General features: G+C 41.0%; 1 protein-coding gene across 1 annotated transcript; it reads right to left on the reverse strand.

Annotated features, from left to right (window-relative positions):
- Positions 1-1572: 1572 nt before the first annotated feature.
- On the reverse strand, positions 1573-20062 carry LOC129762833 (vitamin K epoxide reductase complex subunit 1-like protein 1). Its single transcript, XM_055761391.1, has 2 exons — positions 19591-20062; positions 1573-2040 (listed from the first exon to the last, which is right to left on the reverse strand). Exons 1-2 carry the CDS (start codon positions 19767-19769, stop codon positions 1701-1703), a joined length of 519 nt encoding a protein of 172 aa, XP_055617366.1. The 5' UTR covers positions 19770-20062; the 3' UTR covers positions 1573-1700.
- Positions 20063-21563: the final 1501 nt, after the last annotated feature.

A 21563-nucleotide genomic window follows, 5' to 3' on the forward strand; every position in this document is an offset into this window, starting at 1 on the left:
TGATATTATATAACCGCAAGATTGACGTGGGATCTTAGCCTAGCAATTATTTGTTTGTATTGATTAAATTCTTGTTTGAATGAAACAATTTCCGAATTCTATTGAATTCAATAAATTTGCTTTGTGAGTAAAAAGATTGAAAAAATGCCATGCATTGTGATAGATTATGCTCTTCGTTACAAGTAAATTTAATGACAGTCTTTTTACGTTTGGTATGATGCATAGGACAGAATTTGTGAACGGAAGGATTATCGAACGACTATTTTATTTTGTGTTTCCCTCTGAAGTTTGCATCTCTCAAGTGTACGTACTTCTCGAAGCGAATTTGCTTGAAACTTGAAAGTTCATTCGCATCTAGCGTCTGCACGATTTTTCCAGGTTCCTTAGTTTAGAAGATCGTGTTAGGGAAACATATTCTAGTCTACACAAAGGCAAGCGAGTACAAAAGTAGTCGCAGTTTGCATTCATTCGCAAAGCCCATTTCCCCAGAAACCTTGGTTTTGAAATCTGTGTTAGGGAAACACATTTCAGTCGGAACAAAAATACCCCCGACTTGCATGAATTTGCAATGTCGATTTCCTCCAGGCACCTTAGTTTTGAAATCTCTGTTGGGGAACACATTTCGGTGGGATCAAATGCTCCACCTACTTTCATGTGTTTGCAATGCCGATTTCTCCATCGCTGCATGGTTTTGAAGTCTGTGTTAGAGAATATTTTCCGGTGAGAACAAAAGTCCCCCTACTTCCATGTAATTGCAATGCCGATTTCCCCGAGACTGCCTGGTTTTGATGGCTGTGTTGGGGAAACCGTGAATCGGGCCAATCAAAACGAAGCAATTAGGGCGTTTAGATAACGCTTAACATTTTACAGTTATTCAATTGTTTATCGAATAAAAAACAAGATTTTATTAATTGCGATATATGCGTCGAAATATTCCCTATCAATTGATGCAAACATCCTTCCGATCCAGTAAGAAATGTTCGAGTTATAAGCATTCGAAATCTTTCATTTTTTCCTGCATGTTCTGTGTTTAGGTTTTCGTTTTACCCCCCATATATTCCGGTTAGACGTAGTCCCACGTCAAAAAACTTTTGTAGCGCTCTTATTGAAAAACCCGATACTAAGTCTTTCAGTGGTGCTAAATCAGAAAACAGATAACGTTTAATGTTTAGGTTATTATTGATTTACATAGGACAACATCTAACAGTAAGCTGAAACTATTGAGAAACAGAGCAGAGGGTCCAAAGCCCCTAAGTAGGATGGTTGTAATAGTTGTTATCCATGGTTATTATGCAAAGAAATCACTCACAGTGAATAATTACGTCCCCCCACTAAAAACTACCCCATCTTTGAAAATCGCTAGGGAACCACGCTATAGAGGCGTCCCTTCTGGCTTTCGGGCGGCGAAAATCATACTAACATTCCTTCTCTTCCCCTGGTGACTGTAAGGACGTGGCCGGCCTCGTTATTGTCTATTTAAAGCACGATTCACCGAAACTTGCACAATGAGAATGAATGGAAATGTGGAAATGTCATCATATCATATTGAAAAATATAAAAATATTGGTTTCCATCAATAAAACAGATACATTTCGTTACGTATAGGTAAACTAGTAAACATCTTCGCAATAATTCGTGTTTGGCTTCAATAACAAAGCGTACAGGTCAAAACATTCAAATATCCACCCCCCGTGCATTCACTACTGATCCTTCTTCATTACTCTCATAACTTGCTCCTCCTGGTCCAAAATCTGCACCTTCTGGAGGGCCACTATCAGACTGATCAGGTTCACACCATACGTCGCCACGCAAACCAGGCAGAGATCCTCCAGGACGAAGTAGAGCAGATAGGCAAGATAGATCGACAACAGGTTCGATAGCGCGATCAGGTAGCTGGCTAGCTTCGTCACCAGAATGCTGTTGCTGAAGGCCAGCCCGGCCACCAGAAAGTAGTAGAAAATGCCGTAGAAGCCATTCGGGACGTTTAGCGGTGAGTCGTCTCCAAGCAGATCGCCGACGATGCCGAACCCGCGTCCATAGCTGAAACGGAGAATGTCAGGTAATTAACGTATGCATTGCAAAATGGTTTAATTTCCGATAGGGGTGCAAAAAGGTACTTAACGCCACCAGAGCCGAAAAACAATAGATAGTAATTTTATTTGCTCGCACGGGCACTAAGTTCTCTTCTGTATTGTTGTTTACAGTGTTTTGTTATTTTTTAGTGCTAGGAAAATGCGTACTTGGGATTTGCGGTATATTATTCATATCTCAAAGCAAAAATTAACACAGGTTTGCTTGCGAGACGCCGCCGCTTCCGACAGCAGGTCGGCGGCCGACTCGGGTTGAGTCACCTCGGCGGTTTGGGGCCGTTACTTATCCTTGTTAGATGGGTACTTCGTCCCCATTATATTGACCTCAGAATAAATTTGATTACGGAAAAAACAGAAAGCTGGTTATATCTGTGGTATAACAGCAGGGTTGACGTAGGACTATCGTGGGTTTAAGTGATCATTTGTTTGAAGTCGAATCTGAATCAATTCTCAACTAATGGATGAGTTAATATTCCGGAGAATTCGAAAACGTGAGCGTTACGTTGAGCCTCAATACCTTTTTGTCGACTGAACGAAGTGACATGACTATCACCTCATTCGAAAGATAAAATGTCCACGAGTTATATGCCTTGCCAACTATTGATAGAGTCGAATGAACTGAAAAAAGTTTTAATTCTCTATAACTTAAGACAACAACCACAAATTATTGAAATCACAAAAATCTATAAATACGAGTACCTACTTGAAACCTCATCTCAGTCATGATCAGGGTTGCCAAAAATATTTTTAGAAAAACTGGAATATTGCTCTTGAAAAAACTGGAAGAAAACTGGATTATATATAACCGTTTTATTTTAATAAGATAAATGGCGAAATAAACAATTAATTAATCATATCATTCGAGCAGATCAAAATGACATTTACCACCACTCGAACATTGCTGTGAAACGATATCAGAGGATCTTTTCTTCTTCTTCTTAAATGGCACTAACGTACCTAGAGAAACTTCGCCGTCTCAACGTAGTATTACTTGCGTCATTTTTATTAGTACTTAGTTGTGATTTCTATGTCAAATGACACGCCTTGAATGCATTCAGAGTGGCAAGCTCTAGAATACGCGTAATCACAGTGCAAGTCGGAAAAAATTTCTTTGTCGAAAAGTTTTCCCGACCAGAACGGGAATCGAACCCGAGCCCCCGGCATGTTAGGTGTGACGCTAATCAGAACCTCTAGAAAATACGGTTTTATTTGGTCAACACTTGAAAAATCTCGTTTTCATTGCTTCATATCCATAAAATCGCTGTGAGAAGATCGACGCGAAACTGCTCGGTAATGTGATTCATTGAGGTAAAGACACGTTTTCTGGTTCTAGAGCACTGCATGGAACCTAACCTCAATCTGTTCTTTTTCTGTTTACACGATTTTCGACATTTTCGTAGTGTTTGTTTTGACCATTTTCGTTGCTATTTTATTCACACTCATGAATAATGTAGAATAGAAGAAGTCAATGAACCAATACACGGTGCCTAACCTTAAAAAAATCAAGATGAAAATGAGGTATCCCTAACTATTTCCTCCTGCTCGAGAAAGTATTTATGCAAAATATGCATAGTATGCTTTAGTCCTTCAGGAGAGTTTAGATTATATGTAAAATTATTGTTATTTAGCACTTAAAATTGTTCGAGTGATCATAAGAAACTAATATTAAATTAATGTGAACTGAAGCAAGTTCAATTTGGTTTTATATTCATATTTGAATAGAGCCCATTTACTCTATAATCTTCTGAACTTTAGAATGCTTTGAAGAATCCATAACATCTGATGGTTATATAAACTCGAAGCCAGCCACGGGCTCTATGAACTGTTTCATCTCAGTTTTCATTCTAAATGATGGATGAAATGGTAGATCAGTTGGTCTGAGCTTCAGAATGGAGATTGGAGACCTAGAACATAATTTTTTTTTGTAAATTCAAGGACACTGTAGCTTGTTGCTGCAGTAAGAAAAAAATAGGTCGATCCAAAGATCCGAGAAAAAGATAGAGAACGATCCATAGTAAGATAGATGGATCCAAACTAATCTTGGATCGATCGGACGATGAACGTCATAAAATCGGTCAAGAGATAGGAAGGTGGAAGGAGGGATAATATTTATCATTGTAATTTTTTTATTTTACATCAAATGGGTAAAACTGAAGCACATATAAAAAAACTGGAAGATTTTAGGGTTCGACTGGATGACTGGATCGAAAAAAAAACTGGAAGACTTCAGTTTAAACTGGAACATTGGCAACGCCTCAAGCCTTTTTGATGCTGGTGTTTTGTTGGACACCTTATTCCGATGGATTCCCTTTTGGTCTTAGGGGGAATATTAAATGAACTCGACACACCCAATGCCACTGTGTGTCTGGGATCACTATCTCCTCGTCCTCATCATCGTTCACTATGGAAATTTGGAAACTAGAGTCGAATGAACTCTCTGAGTTTGAAATAGAGATTGGCAAGACGGTTTGCTTTAATGAACCGTTCAGTGGCCAACCGTTCACTTAAATGAACTAGTTCTTTTGAGCAGTTCACCCACTCTTTCGTACATTTGTAGTTCTTCTATTTTTTGAGCTTGTTTTTTGAATAAGAAAAAAACTGTGGCCTTTATAAAAAAGTAGTTTAATTTTTCTTTTGAGATTATAAGTATGCAATGTTGATTAAATGATTAATGTCCTTACACCCACATCGTTTCACTGTAATCTGAGATGGTGCTGCCAATTGTAACACGAGTTGGCATAAAATTCGTCTGAATTATGCTTCCAAAATCGACCTCTAAACTCAATAAAGATTTCAATACAGATTTTCTGAGAAAAAAAAAAGATTTTTTTAGGCCATAAACACAGATTTTATTATGGCAACCCTGGTCACTTCGACGTTCTTCTTCTTTTTCTCTTCTTCCCATTCCCGCTTGACAAATGACCCAATATTTTTCGATTGGGCGGCAATGGGGGTAATTGACATTTTTTTCAATGTAATCGACCTCATTGTCACTGTACCACTCAAGCACCTCTCGACTTTAGTGGCAACTTGACAAATCAGGTCAAAACTTCACCGGACCTTTGTAAGCCTTAATACACGGATGGAGACATTGTCTTGTTTGTGACTAGAACCTTCAATTTTTGTTCACAGCTGCAAATCCCTTGTCAAATCAAGAACTTCCTGACAAATTTATCAGCGAAAACGAATTTACATTCGATGGGGACATCTCCTCTGGCAGTGGCCTCATAGAATTTCAGACCTGAGAGCTGTCAAAAATCTATCTTCACGTACGTTTCGTCATCCATCAGCATGCATCCTGCGTACTTCGTCAAAACCTTGTTCTACACGTTCTACTGAACAAATTCATGTCGAATTCATATTAATACAATCTGCATGCATATCTCTATCGCATGAACCTTTAAAAAATTGTACTTTTTAAATTTTACTATTTTTAAAAAATCGGGAAACGTAAGAAAAACGTTTTAAACCGCATTTTGTTTCTCAAACGGCCACCATTTTGTCGAAAAAGATTTTTTGACTTGTCCGAGGTTCATGCGATAGCGGCATCTTTACTGATTCAGAATCTGTTGGGTTTTTTTTTGTTTCAGGCCAGCTGCTATCAAAGTTTTATTGCAGAGGTGTGTTCGCTAACAAGGGGCGTTCGCAACACAGTTTGTTGTCAACAAATTTCAGATACGCCTACTCCGACTGCTGGTATAAAATAAACAGAATCCAGAAGATTATAATTGTTCAAGTCTTACGCTCTAATAATAATCAATTGCAATTAGTAATGGACAAATGATGGTAAAAAACGTAATTTTAAGTAGTATCATGTACAGAGATGCCAACCTTCCTGATTTTTCAGGAGATCCCAGGCTTTTCAGCACACTCCCTGATATCCTGACGAACACTAAATTTATCCTGATTTTCCTGAAATGATCCTGATTTTTGTACTGTTTACTTTATTCGTTATAAATATACTGGTTTCTATGCCAAAGTTTTCAGTCATAATAGTTTTCCTGTTCGCACTTGTATCTTACCTTAAGTTAAATTCTCTAGGCGCAAAGCTACACTTAACTTTTTTATCTCTACCCTCAATTGTTTTGTGGTTTTTCAAAACAGTGCTAGAAAATTTCATGAAACCAGATTTTCTGTAGAATTTATGAAATTACAACGAGATAAAATTTGAGGAACAACCGAGGATAATGTATATGTACATATATTCCCAGAGTTATTGATGTAGGAATACGTTTCAGAGTGTAAAATTACTGAAAAGAAAATTTTTGCGTCCACAGTCAATATATAATGATTTTATATGTAATTTCTGATTCAAAGCAAAATCAACTTTAATGATGGGACTATGGTAAATATATCTACAGGGTTTTCCATTTCGGGCTTCCGAAAGTATACAGCCATGCGCTGACAACCGTTTGACATAGCTGTCAACCAAAGCGTCATATCGTTAGTTGAATGTCTGCCATTTTACAATATGGATCGTTTTAGCATTGTTAAATTATACTATAAAAATGATGAAAAACCGGCAAATGTTTTTCGAGCATTACGGACGGATTTTGGTCGTCATGGACGGCCTACAGAGCACATAATCGCTAATGTAGTGCGTAAATTCGAACAAACCGGATCCGTAGCGGATATTGTGAAACCTGTGCATCATCGTAATGTGCGTTCGGCCGAAAATATTGCTGCTGTTGCTGCCAGTGTGGAGGATGACCCGAATGTTTCGATTCCACGGCGTGCTCAGCAATTGGGCTTGTCAAACACATCATTGTGGCGAATTTTGCATTTGGACTTGCAGCTACATCCATATAAAGTCCAACTGGTACAAAAATTAGAGCGTGGTGACCATGGAATGCATCGGGCATACGTCGATTGGGTGAACGAACAACAGCAGCAAAATGCTGAATTTTCGCATCAAATTTTCTTCAGCGATGAGGCACATTTCGAGCTCGGTGGCTATGTGAACACCCAAAATTTCCGTATATGGGGCTCAGAAAATCCACACGTGATTGTTGAGAGGCCATTGCATCCGCCAAAAGTCACTGTTTGGTGCGCATTATGGTCTGGTGGAGTCATCGGGTCGTATTTCTTTGAAAATGAGGACGGCGAGACGGTAACTGTGAATGGTGAGCGCTATGGCCGCATGTTAACCGATTTCACAAATTGAAGATATGGATACGGATGACATGTGGTTTCAGCAGGACGGCGCCACGTGCCACACAACACGACCAAACATGGCCATATTGCGAACGAAATTTGAGGAACGCATAATTTCGCGTTTTGGTGATGCCAATTGGCCGTCCAGACAATGCGATTTGAACCCGCTAGACTTTTTTTTGTGGGGTTATGCGGAAGACCGTGTCTATGCCAACTCTACGCAGACTCTTGAACATTTGAAAGACAACATTCGTGAAGTTATGACCGAGATACCGCCCCATATGTGCCGAAAAGTCATCGAAAATTGCCTGTTCCGGATCAAGGTGTGCGAGGAAGCCCTAGGTGGACATTTGAATGATGTTGTATTTCACACATAATGGCATAAACCAAACTTTAATTTGAAATAAAAGTTTCATCGAAATTCGACTTCTAAGTGTGTTTTATTTCAATTTACTTTCGGAATTTAAAGTTGGAAAACCCTGTATAACCGTGCTAAATATCAGAAAAAATTATGAAAAATTCTTCCAAGTCTTCCACTGCTGATATGCTTTCAACGTTTGTCGAGTAAAGATTCATTCCAAAGCATGGACGATGGAGTCAGTAAAAAGTTGAATATTGATTTCTCTGCAATTGGTTGTAGTGATGCTGTAGGTGTTTTGGAAAAACGTTAAAAAAATCAGGCGAAACATAGGCATATCCGCCTATGCGAGACTTTATACCATGTTTATTAATTCTTTTACATATCCGGTTTTCACCCGAAGCAAAATATACTCTGTTTCTGGTGGGATTTGGGATGGATTCTGTATTATGAGCTACTACCAAGCAACCTGATTTTCACATGTATGACTCGCAGCAGTTTTCGACGAGGAAACAGTGGGAGGATAGAATATTTTAGCTATGTGAAAGATGGAGAAAGATTGTTAAATTAGAGATATGAAATTAAATTGTAATGCTTTGATTGAAAATGATGTTTTTGTTTTCCCAAAAATCGACATTAACTTTTCGGACAAACCAATATGAGCTAAAGGGTGTGTCGCATCAAATTGCATCACGGAAAAAACGCTGTAGAAATTTAATTTTTAGGAATTATATCTTCAGCTTTCGCTTATAATTAGATAAGAGTGTATAGATCACGTTGGCCATGCTTCACTGTCAATTTTTCGTAAATTTGGAAAAATGTCGTCGAACGAAAAAGAGCGTCGTGAATTAATCCTGTGCACTCCTTTCGAGAATCCGAAGTTGTCACATCGGGACATCGGTAAGATGCTGGGAATCGTCCAATACACGGTCAGCAGAGTAATAAAACGATACTTCGAGAACCTAACCATCGACCGGAAGGTGAAGAACGGCAAAAATGGATGCTCCGTCAGTGAAAAAGATCACAAGCGCAGTTTAGCAGTTTAGACGTGATCCGAGAAGTTCGGTCTGGGATGTCGTCAATAAGCTGAATTTGTCAAGTTCATTCATCCAGCGGACCAAGCAGCGGGAGGGCCTGCGTACATACAAGGTTCAGAAGGCTCCTAACCGCGACGAAAGGCAAAACATGGTGGGGAAGACGCGAGCCCGGAAGCTGTACACCGAAATGCTGACGAAGCCGCATTGCCTGGTAATGGACGACGAAACCTACGTCAAAGCTGACTTTCGTCAGCTGCCGGGCCTGTTGTTCTTCTCCGCAGAGGACAAATTCAGCGTTCCGGAGGAGATTCGCAAGCAGAAACTATCCAAATTTGCCAAAAAGTACATGGTGTGGCAAGCGATCTGCTCTTGCGGATAGCGGAGCGCCCCCTTCGTGATGACCGGCACGGTAAACGGGAAGGTTTACCTTAAGGAGTGCCTACAGAAGCGCTTACTACCACTATTGAAGCAGCACGAGGGCCCGACCATCTTCTGGCCGGATCTCGCTTCGTGCCACTATTCAAAGGACGTGCCAAAGGAAATGAACCCGCCCAACGCGCCGGAGCTTCGCCCAATAGAGAAATATTGGGCGATTATGAAGCAGGCCCTCCGGAAGAACCCAAAAGTTGTCAAATCGGAGGCGGACTTCAAGAGAAAATCGATTTCTGTTCAAAAAAAAAACTACAACCTGACGTTGTACAGAACCTTATGGACGGGGTAAAGAGGAAGGTGCGAGCATACGGGCTTGGGCTCGAAGTATGAATAAAAAGAAAATGCCAAAAGTTGTTCAATAGTTTTTATTTTACTGTCTAAAATTTTCAAAAGGATCGGTCTACTGGGCGAATTTCTACAGCGTTTTTTCCGTGATGCAATTTGATGTGACACACCCTTTATCCTGATTTATCCTGATTTTTATTTTCATTCTTCCTGATTTTTTTAAATTATAGTTGGCAACCCTGATCGTGTATATTGACTCCATGCTAAACAGTTGTCGATTGCAGACATCTACACATGCATACTTTTTCTGTAGAAGCATCGATCTGGTTATCATATACCGTGAAGCTCTCTTATATCAGCCAATGCATAATTCCACCCACTTGACATAAAATACTGTTTTTCACACTAGCTATCTTATTTCTTCTGATAAATTATGTTTGTCTATCGTTCGTCGACCTGTCATCCGCCATTTTTGTTGTTTTCCTTAGCAAAGTGGCAAGAGGGCTAAAGGTGCGCATACACTGTTTGACCGAAGCCAAATATTTGACTCTTTTTGACAGATAAAATTTGGTCAACGTGTACTGATCAAATATATTCTACACAAAACCAGGGGTTAGACATCAATTGAATATAGGCTACCCAAAATCAAAATCAAAATGGCGTCATTTGTTTACCAACATATCATTTGCGAGGATTGAAATCGTTGAAATCACGGAGATAGTTTGCTTTATTCCTAACTGCATGAGCGATTTTCATATTTCGGTTTCACATGGAGCTGTTTACATTTAACATGGAGTTTACAGTTAGCCACTATTCGACTATGTAACCGGACCGAGTTGTAAACAACAGTAATTGATAGAACCAAAATGTCAGTGAACCGCAACAATATTGGGTACACTGGCAATATAAGGGATTTGACGTTTTAGTCATACCCCTGCACAAAACACGACAAGCAAATATTCAATTATTGGATGTCTAAAATATTTTTTCAGTTTGTTCTTCGAACCTGTCGGTACATGGTTAGGTTACCTTGAATATTTCAGCGGATTTTTTCCATGTTCGGTGTTTGAAATTGTTTACCACTGTTGAAAATTGAAGAGTGGCAAACAAAATAGTGTTTGTACAAATATCAAATCAAACCTTATCTGTCAAAAATATCAAATATTTGACCTCCGGGCAAACAGTGTACGGCCACCTTAAGAGCATTGTCCACAGTTGTTATCAATTTACAAAGTGTAAACGATTGAAAATCTCAGGAAAGTAAGTAAAAAAAAGTTTTTTTCAATCTTTTCATTGCAAATACGATCGGTTATCACCAAAATAAACATGGCTAGAACAAGGACACCCATATTTCTACTTGTTTTTTATTTCACCCAACAGATTTCGTTTGCTATATTGCGATAAGTAAAACAAACCCCATGCGCTACCCGGAGACACTATTTTTATGGCCAAGTATGATAGCGGCAACCACGGCACCTGAGTACGGACCCGGAGGGTATTCACGCTAAGGTGAATGCCCAAAAAATCAAGAGGAGGGACTTCAAAAGAAACCTTGATACCGAACAGTTGGATTGAACCAAGTGTCGCGCGAAGATAAAGGAATTGCGAATAGTCGCGAGACAAAGGAATCCTTTTTCGAAGAAAGGAGAAGTTTGATGGTACGGTTTCGCGAGTGCTCGATTGAAGCCATAGTTCGCGAGTGGTTGAAAGAGATCTCCTCGACGTGAAGGAGGTACCAGAGACGCCACTGTCCGTCGTCTACACGCCGCCCTGGCCCAGAGTCCCGGAAACGAAAGGTGAGTGTAGGCTAAGGAAGTGGGTGAAAAGGTAGCGTGATTGCACGGATTGGGTGTTTCTCTGACCGTGTAGTCGTACGTAAACCGACTCTGAGGAATTTATACAGGGAGTTTTGTGAGTGCCACTAGGCACCCAAGCTAACAAATTACAACGTCCAGGCAAAGGTATTCTATACCCGTACCAATCCAGAATGCCAAAAGAAATCTGGCAGAGCTTGACCGAAAGCTGGGCCGCAGCATGAGCGAGATCGGGTTGGATGTTCCGGATTGTTCCTGTTTCTCAAGGATGTTTTTTACCCTTGGCTTGTTCAGCAGAAAATGAAGTTCCCTATTACTTTCTTTAGAAATTGACATAAGTCACATGTCTCTTATGAGACGATGCTGCTATGCACACAAAAAACATAATCCTGGTTCATCTTCCACAAAATTCCACTCAAATCATTGCTGCTGCTGGACGTCAGCTTTTTCAGAACACTCAAAAGCTGTGGATAGAATGACGAACCTACAATCGACATTGATCAACGGTTTCCGGCGATGTGGATTGTATACGTTAGATCCTGGTGGTGTTAATTAAAGGGTGTGTCGCATCAAATTGCATCACGGAAAAAACGCTGTAGAAATTCGCCCAGTAGATTTTTTTTTTTTTTTTTTTTTTTATATATCTGTATTATAGTGATTTTCAACTCATTTGGCTGGTTCGTCACTTTTACTTCCATTTTTGGAAGAATGTCGGGAGTGAGAATTGAACTCGTGACCTTCAGCGTGAGAGGCATGGATGTTACCACTACGCCAGATCGCCTCCACCCAGTAGATTGATCCTTTTGAAAATTTTAGACAGTAAAATAAAAACTATTAAATAACTTTTGGCATTTTCTTTTTATTCATACTTCGAGCCCAAGCCCGTATGCTCGCACCTTCCTCTTTACCCCGTCCATAAGGTTCTGTACAACGTCAGGTTGTAGTTTTTTTTGAACAGAAATCCATTTTCTCTTGAAGTCCGCCTCCGATTTGACAACTTTTGGGTTCTTCCGGAGGGCCTGCTTCATAATCGCCCAATATTTCTCTATTGGGCGAAGCTCCGGCGCGTTGGACGGGTTCATTTCCTTTGGCACGAAGGTGACCCCGTTGGCTTCGTACCACTCCAACACGTCCTTTGAATAGTGGCACGAAGCGAGATCCGGCCAGAAGATGGTCGGGCCCTCGTGCTGCTTCAATAGTGGTAATCAGCGCTTCTGTAGGCACTCCTTAAGGTAAACCTGCCCGTTTACCGTGCCGGTCATCACGAAGGGGGCGCTCCGTTTTCTGCAAGAGCAGATCGCTTGCCACACCATGTACTTTTTGGCAAACTTGGATAGTTTCTGCTTGCGAATCTCCTCCGGAACGCTGAATTTGATCTCTGCGGAGAAGAACAACATGCCCGACAGCTGACGAAAGTCCGCTTTGACGTAGGTTTCGTCGTCCATTACCAGGCAATACGGCTTCGTCAGCATTTCGGTGTACAGCTTCCGGGCTCGCGTCTTCCCCACCATGTTTTGCCTTTCGTCGCGGTTAGGAGCCTGCTGAACCTTGTATGTACGCAGGCCCTCCCGCTGTTTGGTCCGCTGGACGAATGAACTTGACAAATTCAGCTTATTGGCGACATCCCGGACCGAACTTCTCGGATCACGTCTAAACTGCTTAACTACGCGCTTGTGATCTTTTTCACTGACGGAGCATCCATTTTTGCCGTTCTTCACCTTCCGGTCGATGGTTAGGTTCTCGAAGTATCGTTTTAGTACTCTGCTGACCGTGGATTGGACGATTCCCAGCATCTTTCCGATGTCCCGATGTGACAACCCCGGATTCTCGAAATGAGTGCGCAGGATTAATTCACGACGCTCTTTTCCGTTCGACGACATTTTTCCAAATTTACGAAAAATTGACAGTGAAGCATGGCCAACGTGATCTATACACTCTTATCTGATTATAAGCGAAAGCTGAAGATATAATTCCTAAAAATTAAATTTCTACAGCGTTTTTTCCGTGATGCAATTTGATGTGACACACCCTTTATTCAGGTCTTATTGGAAAATCCAGTATCCAGCATCTTCATCACAAGCTGTGTTGCCAACACATAAACGACATACTACTACAGTAATTCATTCGATTATTGATTTCGACTCATTTAACTTGTTTGCAACATAAATCATTATCGAATCTACTATTTAAAACGATTCATTATTATAACAATTTGATTATTGGAATTAGGACCAAAAGGTGCAAATTATTCTCCACCACCTATTTTGAATACAGCAACGCTCTCATCCAGTGGAACAAATACCAAGCAAGTAGCACAATTAAGAACATTATATACGTGTAAGCATTATTTTTTAAGTACATAAACGCTGAATATTGCCTTAACTGAGCGGTATATGGGTACTTCACAGCAGCGACGTAGTGAGGGTAGACAGCGTTCCCGGCAAACTATGAAAATGGCGCCCCAAAAAGTACTACTTTATTCCATTTTTTCACTAACTTTGAGTTTCTGATATTTTGAGAAAGCTACTCACTTATACCAAAGTTCACTTTGAGCAGTTTATCCGTATTAAGAAGGTTAGGAAAAATCATTACCAGCTTCGCTTATGCTTTATTCAAATCTTTGCCTTGCGTGTTTTAACTGAAGCAAAATGATCTTTAATTGCCTTTAAATCAAGATCTGCTAATGATTCATTTTCGATCGAAAAACTTTCCAAGCCATTGAGTCGGTCTTGGTTCATTTTAGAACGCAGATATTTTTCAATCAATTTACGATTGCTGAAACTGTGTTCGCACGATGCGCGGTCTGTGCCATTTTTACTTTGGTGTAAAGGGGCTGTCCACATACCACGTGGACAGAAAAAGTACGATTTCAGACACCCCCTCCCCCTCCGTGGACAAGCATGGACGTTTTCTATACCCCTCCCCCTGTTGTCCACGTGGACATTTCTCCATTTCTTGGAAAAACTAATCGTAAAAATAGTTGAATTGCGCCTAAATTTAAGTTTATGTTTTTATCTATTCTCTATTCTATGTTTGTACATTATAAACATTTGAACATAATTAATAGAGGCGATTTCTTCTTCTTTGGACAGCTTTGGGGAACAACAACTCGTGAAGCTATTCGTATTGCTGTTTGTTTTCTTCCAAATTTCATTTACCATGTGATCACGTTATAAAACACAATATTTACCTTATAGCAAAATATCACATGTGAATCTAATCTCCGACTTTTTCTATCATAAACCGACGTAATTTGGCTGGCTGACAGGCTGAATAACAGTTTTCAAGAGAATCAGACAAGTGCTTCGTAATTGGAATACAGTGATTGAAAATCATAACATGTATAAGGATATAAACATGTTGTGTTGTGCTATGTAGTTTTGGCGAGTTCAACTGCAAAATTGCCGATCAAACGTGATGCCTTAGCTGATCCGCAAATTCATCATCCTATTAAAACCAGTTTACTATTGCAAAATCTTTCCTCGCCTGGGCTTCAATAATAAGTCCGTGCGATTCATCTACCAATGATTTTTATTCGTTCACCTTAATGAATATTGGGTAATATTGAGTTGAGAATAATCATGCCGATTTTCAACGAAAAATCGAAAGCAAAATACTAAGGCATACATTTTCTTTTTTTTTTTTATATGTGCACCGTTTTGTTTCACAATCTTTCGTCATTCTTCATGCAACTTGCAGAATTCATCATCGCCGACTTTTTTGTTTTCTCGTCAATAAACTGTGTCCAATGAGTCGAAATTCTTTTTTTATCCCATTTGTTTATTTATTTAGGCTCATTAGCATTTTATCGTATACACATGCCACATGTTTTTGTCGAATCTATGAGTAGCGCATTACACAGTTGCCATATTAGGCGTAACAGTATCCCTTTTATGCCATTATATATGGTAGCCATTAAGGCGTAAGAGTATTCTATATGTTCTTCCATAGTCCAGCAAGACCGTCCAGCAAGACCACCGGACAGCGGATATGAACATTGTTGTGTTATTAATAGAACAACAACCCGATGTTTGTTGCAGAGCAGTTGTAAGGATGAATCGATCTTATTTCGACCGTAGATCGATCTCCGTCGCTGAAAATTGTTGCGTGGACGTAGTTATTCTGTTACAACACAAAGATGGTCAATTGAGGATCCTGAGTTTTGAACCCACGATCGATCGCTTACTAAGTGAACGCGCAACTCATGTGGCTACGGAGTCGAAATTTCTGACCTTCAATATTTTTATTGGGGGTCTAAACAAGTGATAAACAAAAAACGCAATATCTGATGTTAGCGGGTACACTATCACATCCTAGTCAAACTCTAAAAATTTTTGGCGGGCTTTCAAAGAAACATGAGGTTTGGCATTATTCTGGAAGAGGACGCCTTGGCCAATTCTGAACGTTTGTTCTAGATTGACGATTTTGATTCGTTTAGTTACGAATAGTGCTTGTTGAAATTTATCGATTGGCTGTTTGGTAGATGCCTATAATACAGAATTTTTCTCCTATCTCACTAGACACAAAAAATGACTTTCTGCAGCTTTGGAGATATCTAATGATGGTTCATTTCGCTCACCTCAAAGATTTTTTTTTTCGCTCAACATTGTTGTAAAGTATAATAGTTTTCTTCGCCTGAAACTATTTGTTTCAAACTGCGAGTTTTTATTACATTTATGAAACGAGTTGTTGATGGAGATACGATCCATTTAATGTTTTCGGTCAAAAGGTGTAGAACTCATACATTGTATCGTTTCGTAATCAAGTTTTACCAAGTGCTCATAAACATAGATACTTGTAAGGAACCTGCTAATTGGTGTGTCGTATACCGAGGATTATTCTTCATCAGCGTCTCGATTCGATTATCATCATTTGCGCACAAAAACTTGCTGGATTATCCAATAACTAGAAGTGTATTCCAGAAAATATTACAATTCAACGAAGAAGAGCATCGCTGCTAGGAAGACTTCTCTAAAGATAGGTCCCCGTGTATGAATTTGTTGTTCGAGTTCTTGAATAACATAATACGAACATGAACGAACGTTTTTACATTGAGGCTAACTGAATCGAAACATCGAGAAAAATGTCGTGTATAGGGTTTTCCAACTTTAAATTCCGAAAGTAAATTGAAATAAAACACACTTAGGATTCGAATTTCGATGAAACTTTTATTTCAAATTAAAGTTTGGTTTATGCCATTATGTGTGAAATACAACATCATTCAAATGTCCACCTAGGGCTTCCTCGCACACCTTGATCCGGAACAGGCAATTTTCGATGACTTTTCGGCACATATGGGGCGGTATCTCGGTCATAACTTCACGAATGTTGTCTTTCAAATGTTCAAGAGTTTGCGGAGAGTTGGCATAGACACGGTCTTTCGCATAACCCCACAAAAAAAAAGTCTAGCGGGTTCAAATCGCATGATCTGGACGGCCAATTGGCATCACCAAAACGCGAAATTATGCGTCCCTCAAATTTCGTTCGCAATATGGCCATGTTCGGTCGTGTTGTGTGGCACGTGGCGCCGTCCTGCTGAAACCACATGTCATCCGTATCCATATCTTCAATTTGTGGCAAAAAAAATCGGTTAACATGCGGCCATAGCGCTCACCATTCACAGTTACCGTCTCGCCGTCCTCATTTTCAAAGAAATACGGCCCGATGACTCCACCAGACCATAATGCGCACCAAACAGTGACTTTTGGCGGATGCAATGGCCTCTCAACAATCACGTGTGGATTTTCTGAGCCCCATAAACGGAAATCTTGGGTGTTCACATAGCCACCGAGCTCGAAATGTGCCTCATCGCTGAAGAAAATTTGATGCGAAAATTCAGCATTTTGCTGCTGTTGTTCGTTCACCTAATCGACGTATGCCCGACGCATTCGCTGGTCACCACGCTCTAATTTTTGTACCAGTTGGACTGTATATGAATTTAGGTGCAAGTCCAAATGCAAAATTCGCCACAATTATGTGTTTGACACGCCCAATTGCTGAGCACGCCGTGGAATCGAAACATTCGGGTCATCCTCCACACACATCCTCCAACAGCAGCAATATTTTCGGCCGAACGCACGTTACGATGATGCACAGGTTTCACAATATCCGCTACGGATCCAGTTTGTTCGAATTTACGCACTACATTAGCGATTGTGTGCTCTGTAGGCCGTCCATGACGACCAAAATCCGTCCGTAATGCTCGAAAAACATTTGCCGGTTTTTCATCGTTTTTATAGTATAAGTTAACAAAATTAACAAGTTGTGCGATGCTAAAACGATCCATATTGTAAAATGGCAGACGATATGACGCTTTGGTTGACAGCTATGTCAAACGGTTGTCAGCGCAGGGCTGTATACTTTCGGAAGCCCGAAATGGAAAACCCTGTATTTTCAATATTACAACATTCCAACATGCTTTATTGGCATCTGGATCCTGCCGATTATAGCGTCCCAATTCTGGTCGATAATGATAACGCAAGATTCTTTAAAATCAATGAAAATAAATCGATCGCTCTCAGCTCATTTGCGATACTCTCTGAAAACAAATTTCAGCAAAGAATTTCAACGTGGACGTTTTCTTAACCCCTACCCCCCCTAAAGTTGTCCACGTGGTATGTGGACGGCCCCAAACCAGACTAGCAAGCTCTTTCATTCCAGCACAAAAATTGCTCAGAAATTGCCTTTCAATAACACAGACATTATTTACAAGTTCTTATGATGCAGCTTAAGAAATAAAGTGTGTTTCAGTTAGAATTTGGTCGCTTATTTTCATTCACTTGTCACATCACATCACATCGAGAAACTATTGACAGCGTTTTGATCCGGGTGGTTTGTTTATTCAGTAGTACAGAATTCGTCAAGATTGAAGGATACATCCAAAAGTTATCGACGATGGAACGCGAAAGGCGAAAAAAAAATCGCACAATCACATTGCGAACCTTACGTAGGAGGAAAGATTGCAAAATTCCTCAAATTTTCAACATCGAGTGTAACGAGAAAAAACCGCGTCAAATCCACTCAAAAGGGAACGTGATGCTGACTGTTTTCTTCGATTGTCAACGCGTAGTGCACTATGAGTACCTTCCACTGGGATAGACAGTCAACCAAGAATATTATTTATCCGTTTTTTCGGCGCCCCCCTCTGTATTGACTCCGTGCATCTGTTTTGCATTGCACGGAGATGCGCCCAGGTATGCGTAGCGAATAATCAAAAGGGTATTGATGTAATGTGGTGTTGGGTGTTTCAATTTTGCGAAAATCCGAGAGAGGTTATTGATTTTATTAATGTACGGACAGAAGCAACCACTCATGATGGGTGGTTTTTTCTTCAATTGAAAGATGAAATATAATAATTGTGAAATATAATTGTAGGAAAAAATGCTATTCAAAATTCCTGGATTTTGGCGCCTCAAAGGGCCAGCGCCCCCGGAAAATGCCGGGTTTCCCGCCCGCACACTACGCCACTGCTTCAAAGTAACCTAGAACGGAAATCAAATTACACTTCACGAGCCCATTTGACTTCAATAGAGTGCCATATTCTAAAGCCCATAAGCAGGAATACGACAACCGTTATAAATTAAACAATAAAACCCGCATGTTACCGCTAATTTATATCCGAGCGCTCAGAGGAGCGGAGCAATCCCATCACATAAAAACATAATCTCAACCATTCATCACGCGTGAACGATTCTAACCATAATAACATGCAGTCAACACCGGCGGCACACAATCCGGCAATCCGTTGCTTCTCACGCACTCTGGGAAGCGTTGGAAAGGACAAAGGAAACGCTCGACTCGATGGATGGATGGATGGGCATTGGGTTGGTGCAGCCACGTTGGCTATACAAACACAGCAGCACCGAACGTGATGCGATACGCGTGGACCAGGGGAAAACAGGGGATAATGGCTGCGTATGTGCCCACGGGGAAGTAGCGAATCCACGATGGCGGATTGGAACACTCCAAACGTGAAGTGCGTGTTAATGTAGCGCCGCTGCTTTTTTTTCTTTCTGTTTGTTCGCCGATAGATCACTAATATTATTCAAGCTGGGAGTTTGCGCGTTCGAGTAGCTGGAACCAATCGGAACCGTTGTCAAGTGTGAGTCCCGCTTCCGCCTGGAGAATATCTCAACGAGCGACCGCCGCACCGTCGTGGCACCGATTCATGGCACAATGATTTGTGATTTTCTTCACGAAATCACGAAGCAACGCTCGACGGTAAGTTTCCATGGTTGCGGTATTGGTTTTAGCGCTTCTTCCATTTCGGTGTTTAATTCGTCAACAAAAAAAACACAAGTCACGTGGGTGGCGAAAAACTATCACTCTTTTCATGCGTGCCGCGAATAACAATAATTTTCCGTATGGTCCAAAACGCCTACACTGCTGCAATAAGGCATCCACCCCCTATTTTTACTTACGCCGATGAGAAAACTTTGGTGCAGCTAACTCTTTCGCTGATGTCACACATCGCTTGGTAGCTATGGTCCCGCTCGACTCGGATCTCCACGTACGAGGTGTACAGGGACAGCAGGAAGCCGGCCAGGCTCAAACCGACCAGTCCAGCGGTACAGGAACTCTTGCAGTTGGCGTAACTCATCGTGGGGATAGGCTAATATTCTCACGGCGGACTTTACGGGAAGCAGCGAATGATAACGAGATGACAGGTACGAAAATACGCGGAACACGCACACATTAAAGATGCACTACTGACAGTGAGGCAAAGGCAGAGAGCTAGGAAGCTTGCGTGTCGTTTTACAATTAGATCTAATTACGACTGCACCACATTCTCGAAGAACGCACAGTACTCTCTTCCAGCCCAAACACAACCACCTGCGATGAGATCGTGATAACGTGTGTTGTTCCGTGATGGCACCGACAGCAAGCAGATGGGTGGAAGCCGCAGTGGGATCAACGCCGTGACGCTATCAGTTGCGAATATGTAGGGTAAGTTGGGGTGATCTGAACATACGGGGTTATTTGGATCACCCCTTTATCTCGAAAAGTACGGCTCAACTTGAATTTTTAAATGTCATCTCCTTTTATTGTTAAACCGTATGTACGTAACGTAAAAAAAAATTCTAAAATTTATCAGGTAGAGTAGTGCGGGGCAAAGGTGCGCATTGACCGTTTTGAAGCAAACGAGCATAAAATGTCGACAACAGTGTAATCGTTTGATACATTATTACACCAGCAGCTCACACATATACAAAAAGATACATTTCATGAAAGTGGCAAAAGTTATGAGGTAAAAAGAGTTTTGTGATGTTTTGATCTATTTTTTTCAGTTTTGGAGATGACGATTTACTTACCTAAAATAACTGGAATGTTAGATACTACACTGTCAAGGAAACCTTCAATCTATAGTAGATGATGTATTGCGTATTCGTTTTTGTGAAAAATTCAGGAGCTTTTTTTAAAAATTCGATTAGTTCAAAAATTGCTTGGGGGCAAAGGTGCGCAGTGGCTGTCGGGTAAAGGCTCGCACTAAAGGGTGTGTCACATCAAATTGCATCACGGAAAAAACGCTGTAGAAATTTAATTTTTAGGAATTATATCTTCAGCTTTCGCTTATAATCAGATAAGAGTGTATAGATCACGTTGGCCATGCTTCACTGTCAATGTTTCGTAAATTTGGAAAAATGTCGTCGAACGGAAAAGAGCGTCGTGAATTAATCCTGCGCACTCATTTCGAGAATCCGGGGTTGTCACATCGGGACATCGGTAAGATGCTGGGAATCGTCCAATCCACGGTCAGCAGAGTACTAAAACGATACTTCGAGAACCTAACCATCGACCGGAAGGTGAAGAACGGCAAAAATGGATGCTCCGTCAGTGAAAAAGATCACAAGCGCGTAGTTAAGCAGTTTAGACGTGATCCGAGAAGTTCGGTCCGGGATGTCGCCAATAAGCTGAATTTGTCAAGTTCATTCGTCCAGCGGACCAAACAGCGGGAGGGCCTGCGTACATACAAGGTTCAGAAGGCTCCTAACCGCGACGAAAGGCAAAACATGGTGGGGAAGACGCGAGCCCGGAAGCTGTACACCGAAATGCTGACGAAGCCGTATTGCCTGGTAATGGACGACGAAACCTACGTCAAAGCGGACTTTCGTCAGCTGTCGGGCATGTTGTTCTTCTCCGCAGAGATCAAATTCAGCGTTCCGGAGGAGATTCGCAAGCAGAAACTATCCAAGTTTGCCAAAAAGTACATGGTGTGGCAAGCGATCTGCTCTTGCAGAAAACGGAGCGCCCCCTTCGTGATGACCGGCACGGTAAACGGGCAGGTTTACCTTAAGGAGTGCCTACAGAAGCGCTTACTACCACTATTGAAGCAGCACGAGGGCCCGACCATCTTCTGGCCGGATCTCGCTTCGTGCCACTATTCAAAGGACGT

This window comes from Toxorhynchites rutilus, chromosome 1, assembly GCF_029784135.1.
Source record: "Toxorhynchites rutilus septentrionalis strain SRP chromosome 1, ASM2978413v1, whole genome shotgun sequence".
NCBI lineage: Eukaryota > Metazoa > Arthropoda > Insecta > Diptera > Culicidae > Toxorhynchites > Toxorhynchites rutilus.

Excerpts from the sequence above, each read along its gene's own strand:
- LOC129762833 (XM_055761391.1), bottom strand. The coding sequence starts at position 19,769 with ATGAGTTACGCCAACTGCAAGAGTTCCTGTACCGCTGGACTGGTCGGT. Across the intron at positions 2,041-19,590 it reads ACCAAAGTTTTCTCATCGGC|CTATGGACGCGGGTTCGGCA; the intron begins GTAAGTAAAAAT and ends TCTCCGTTTCAG.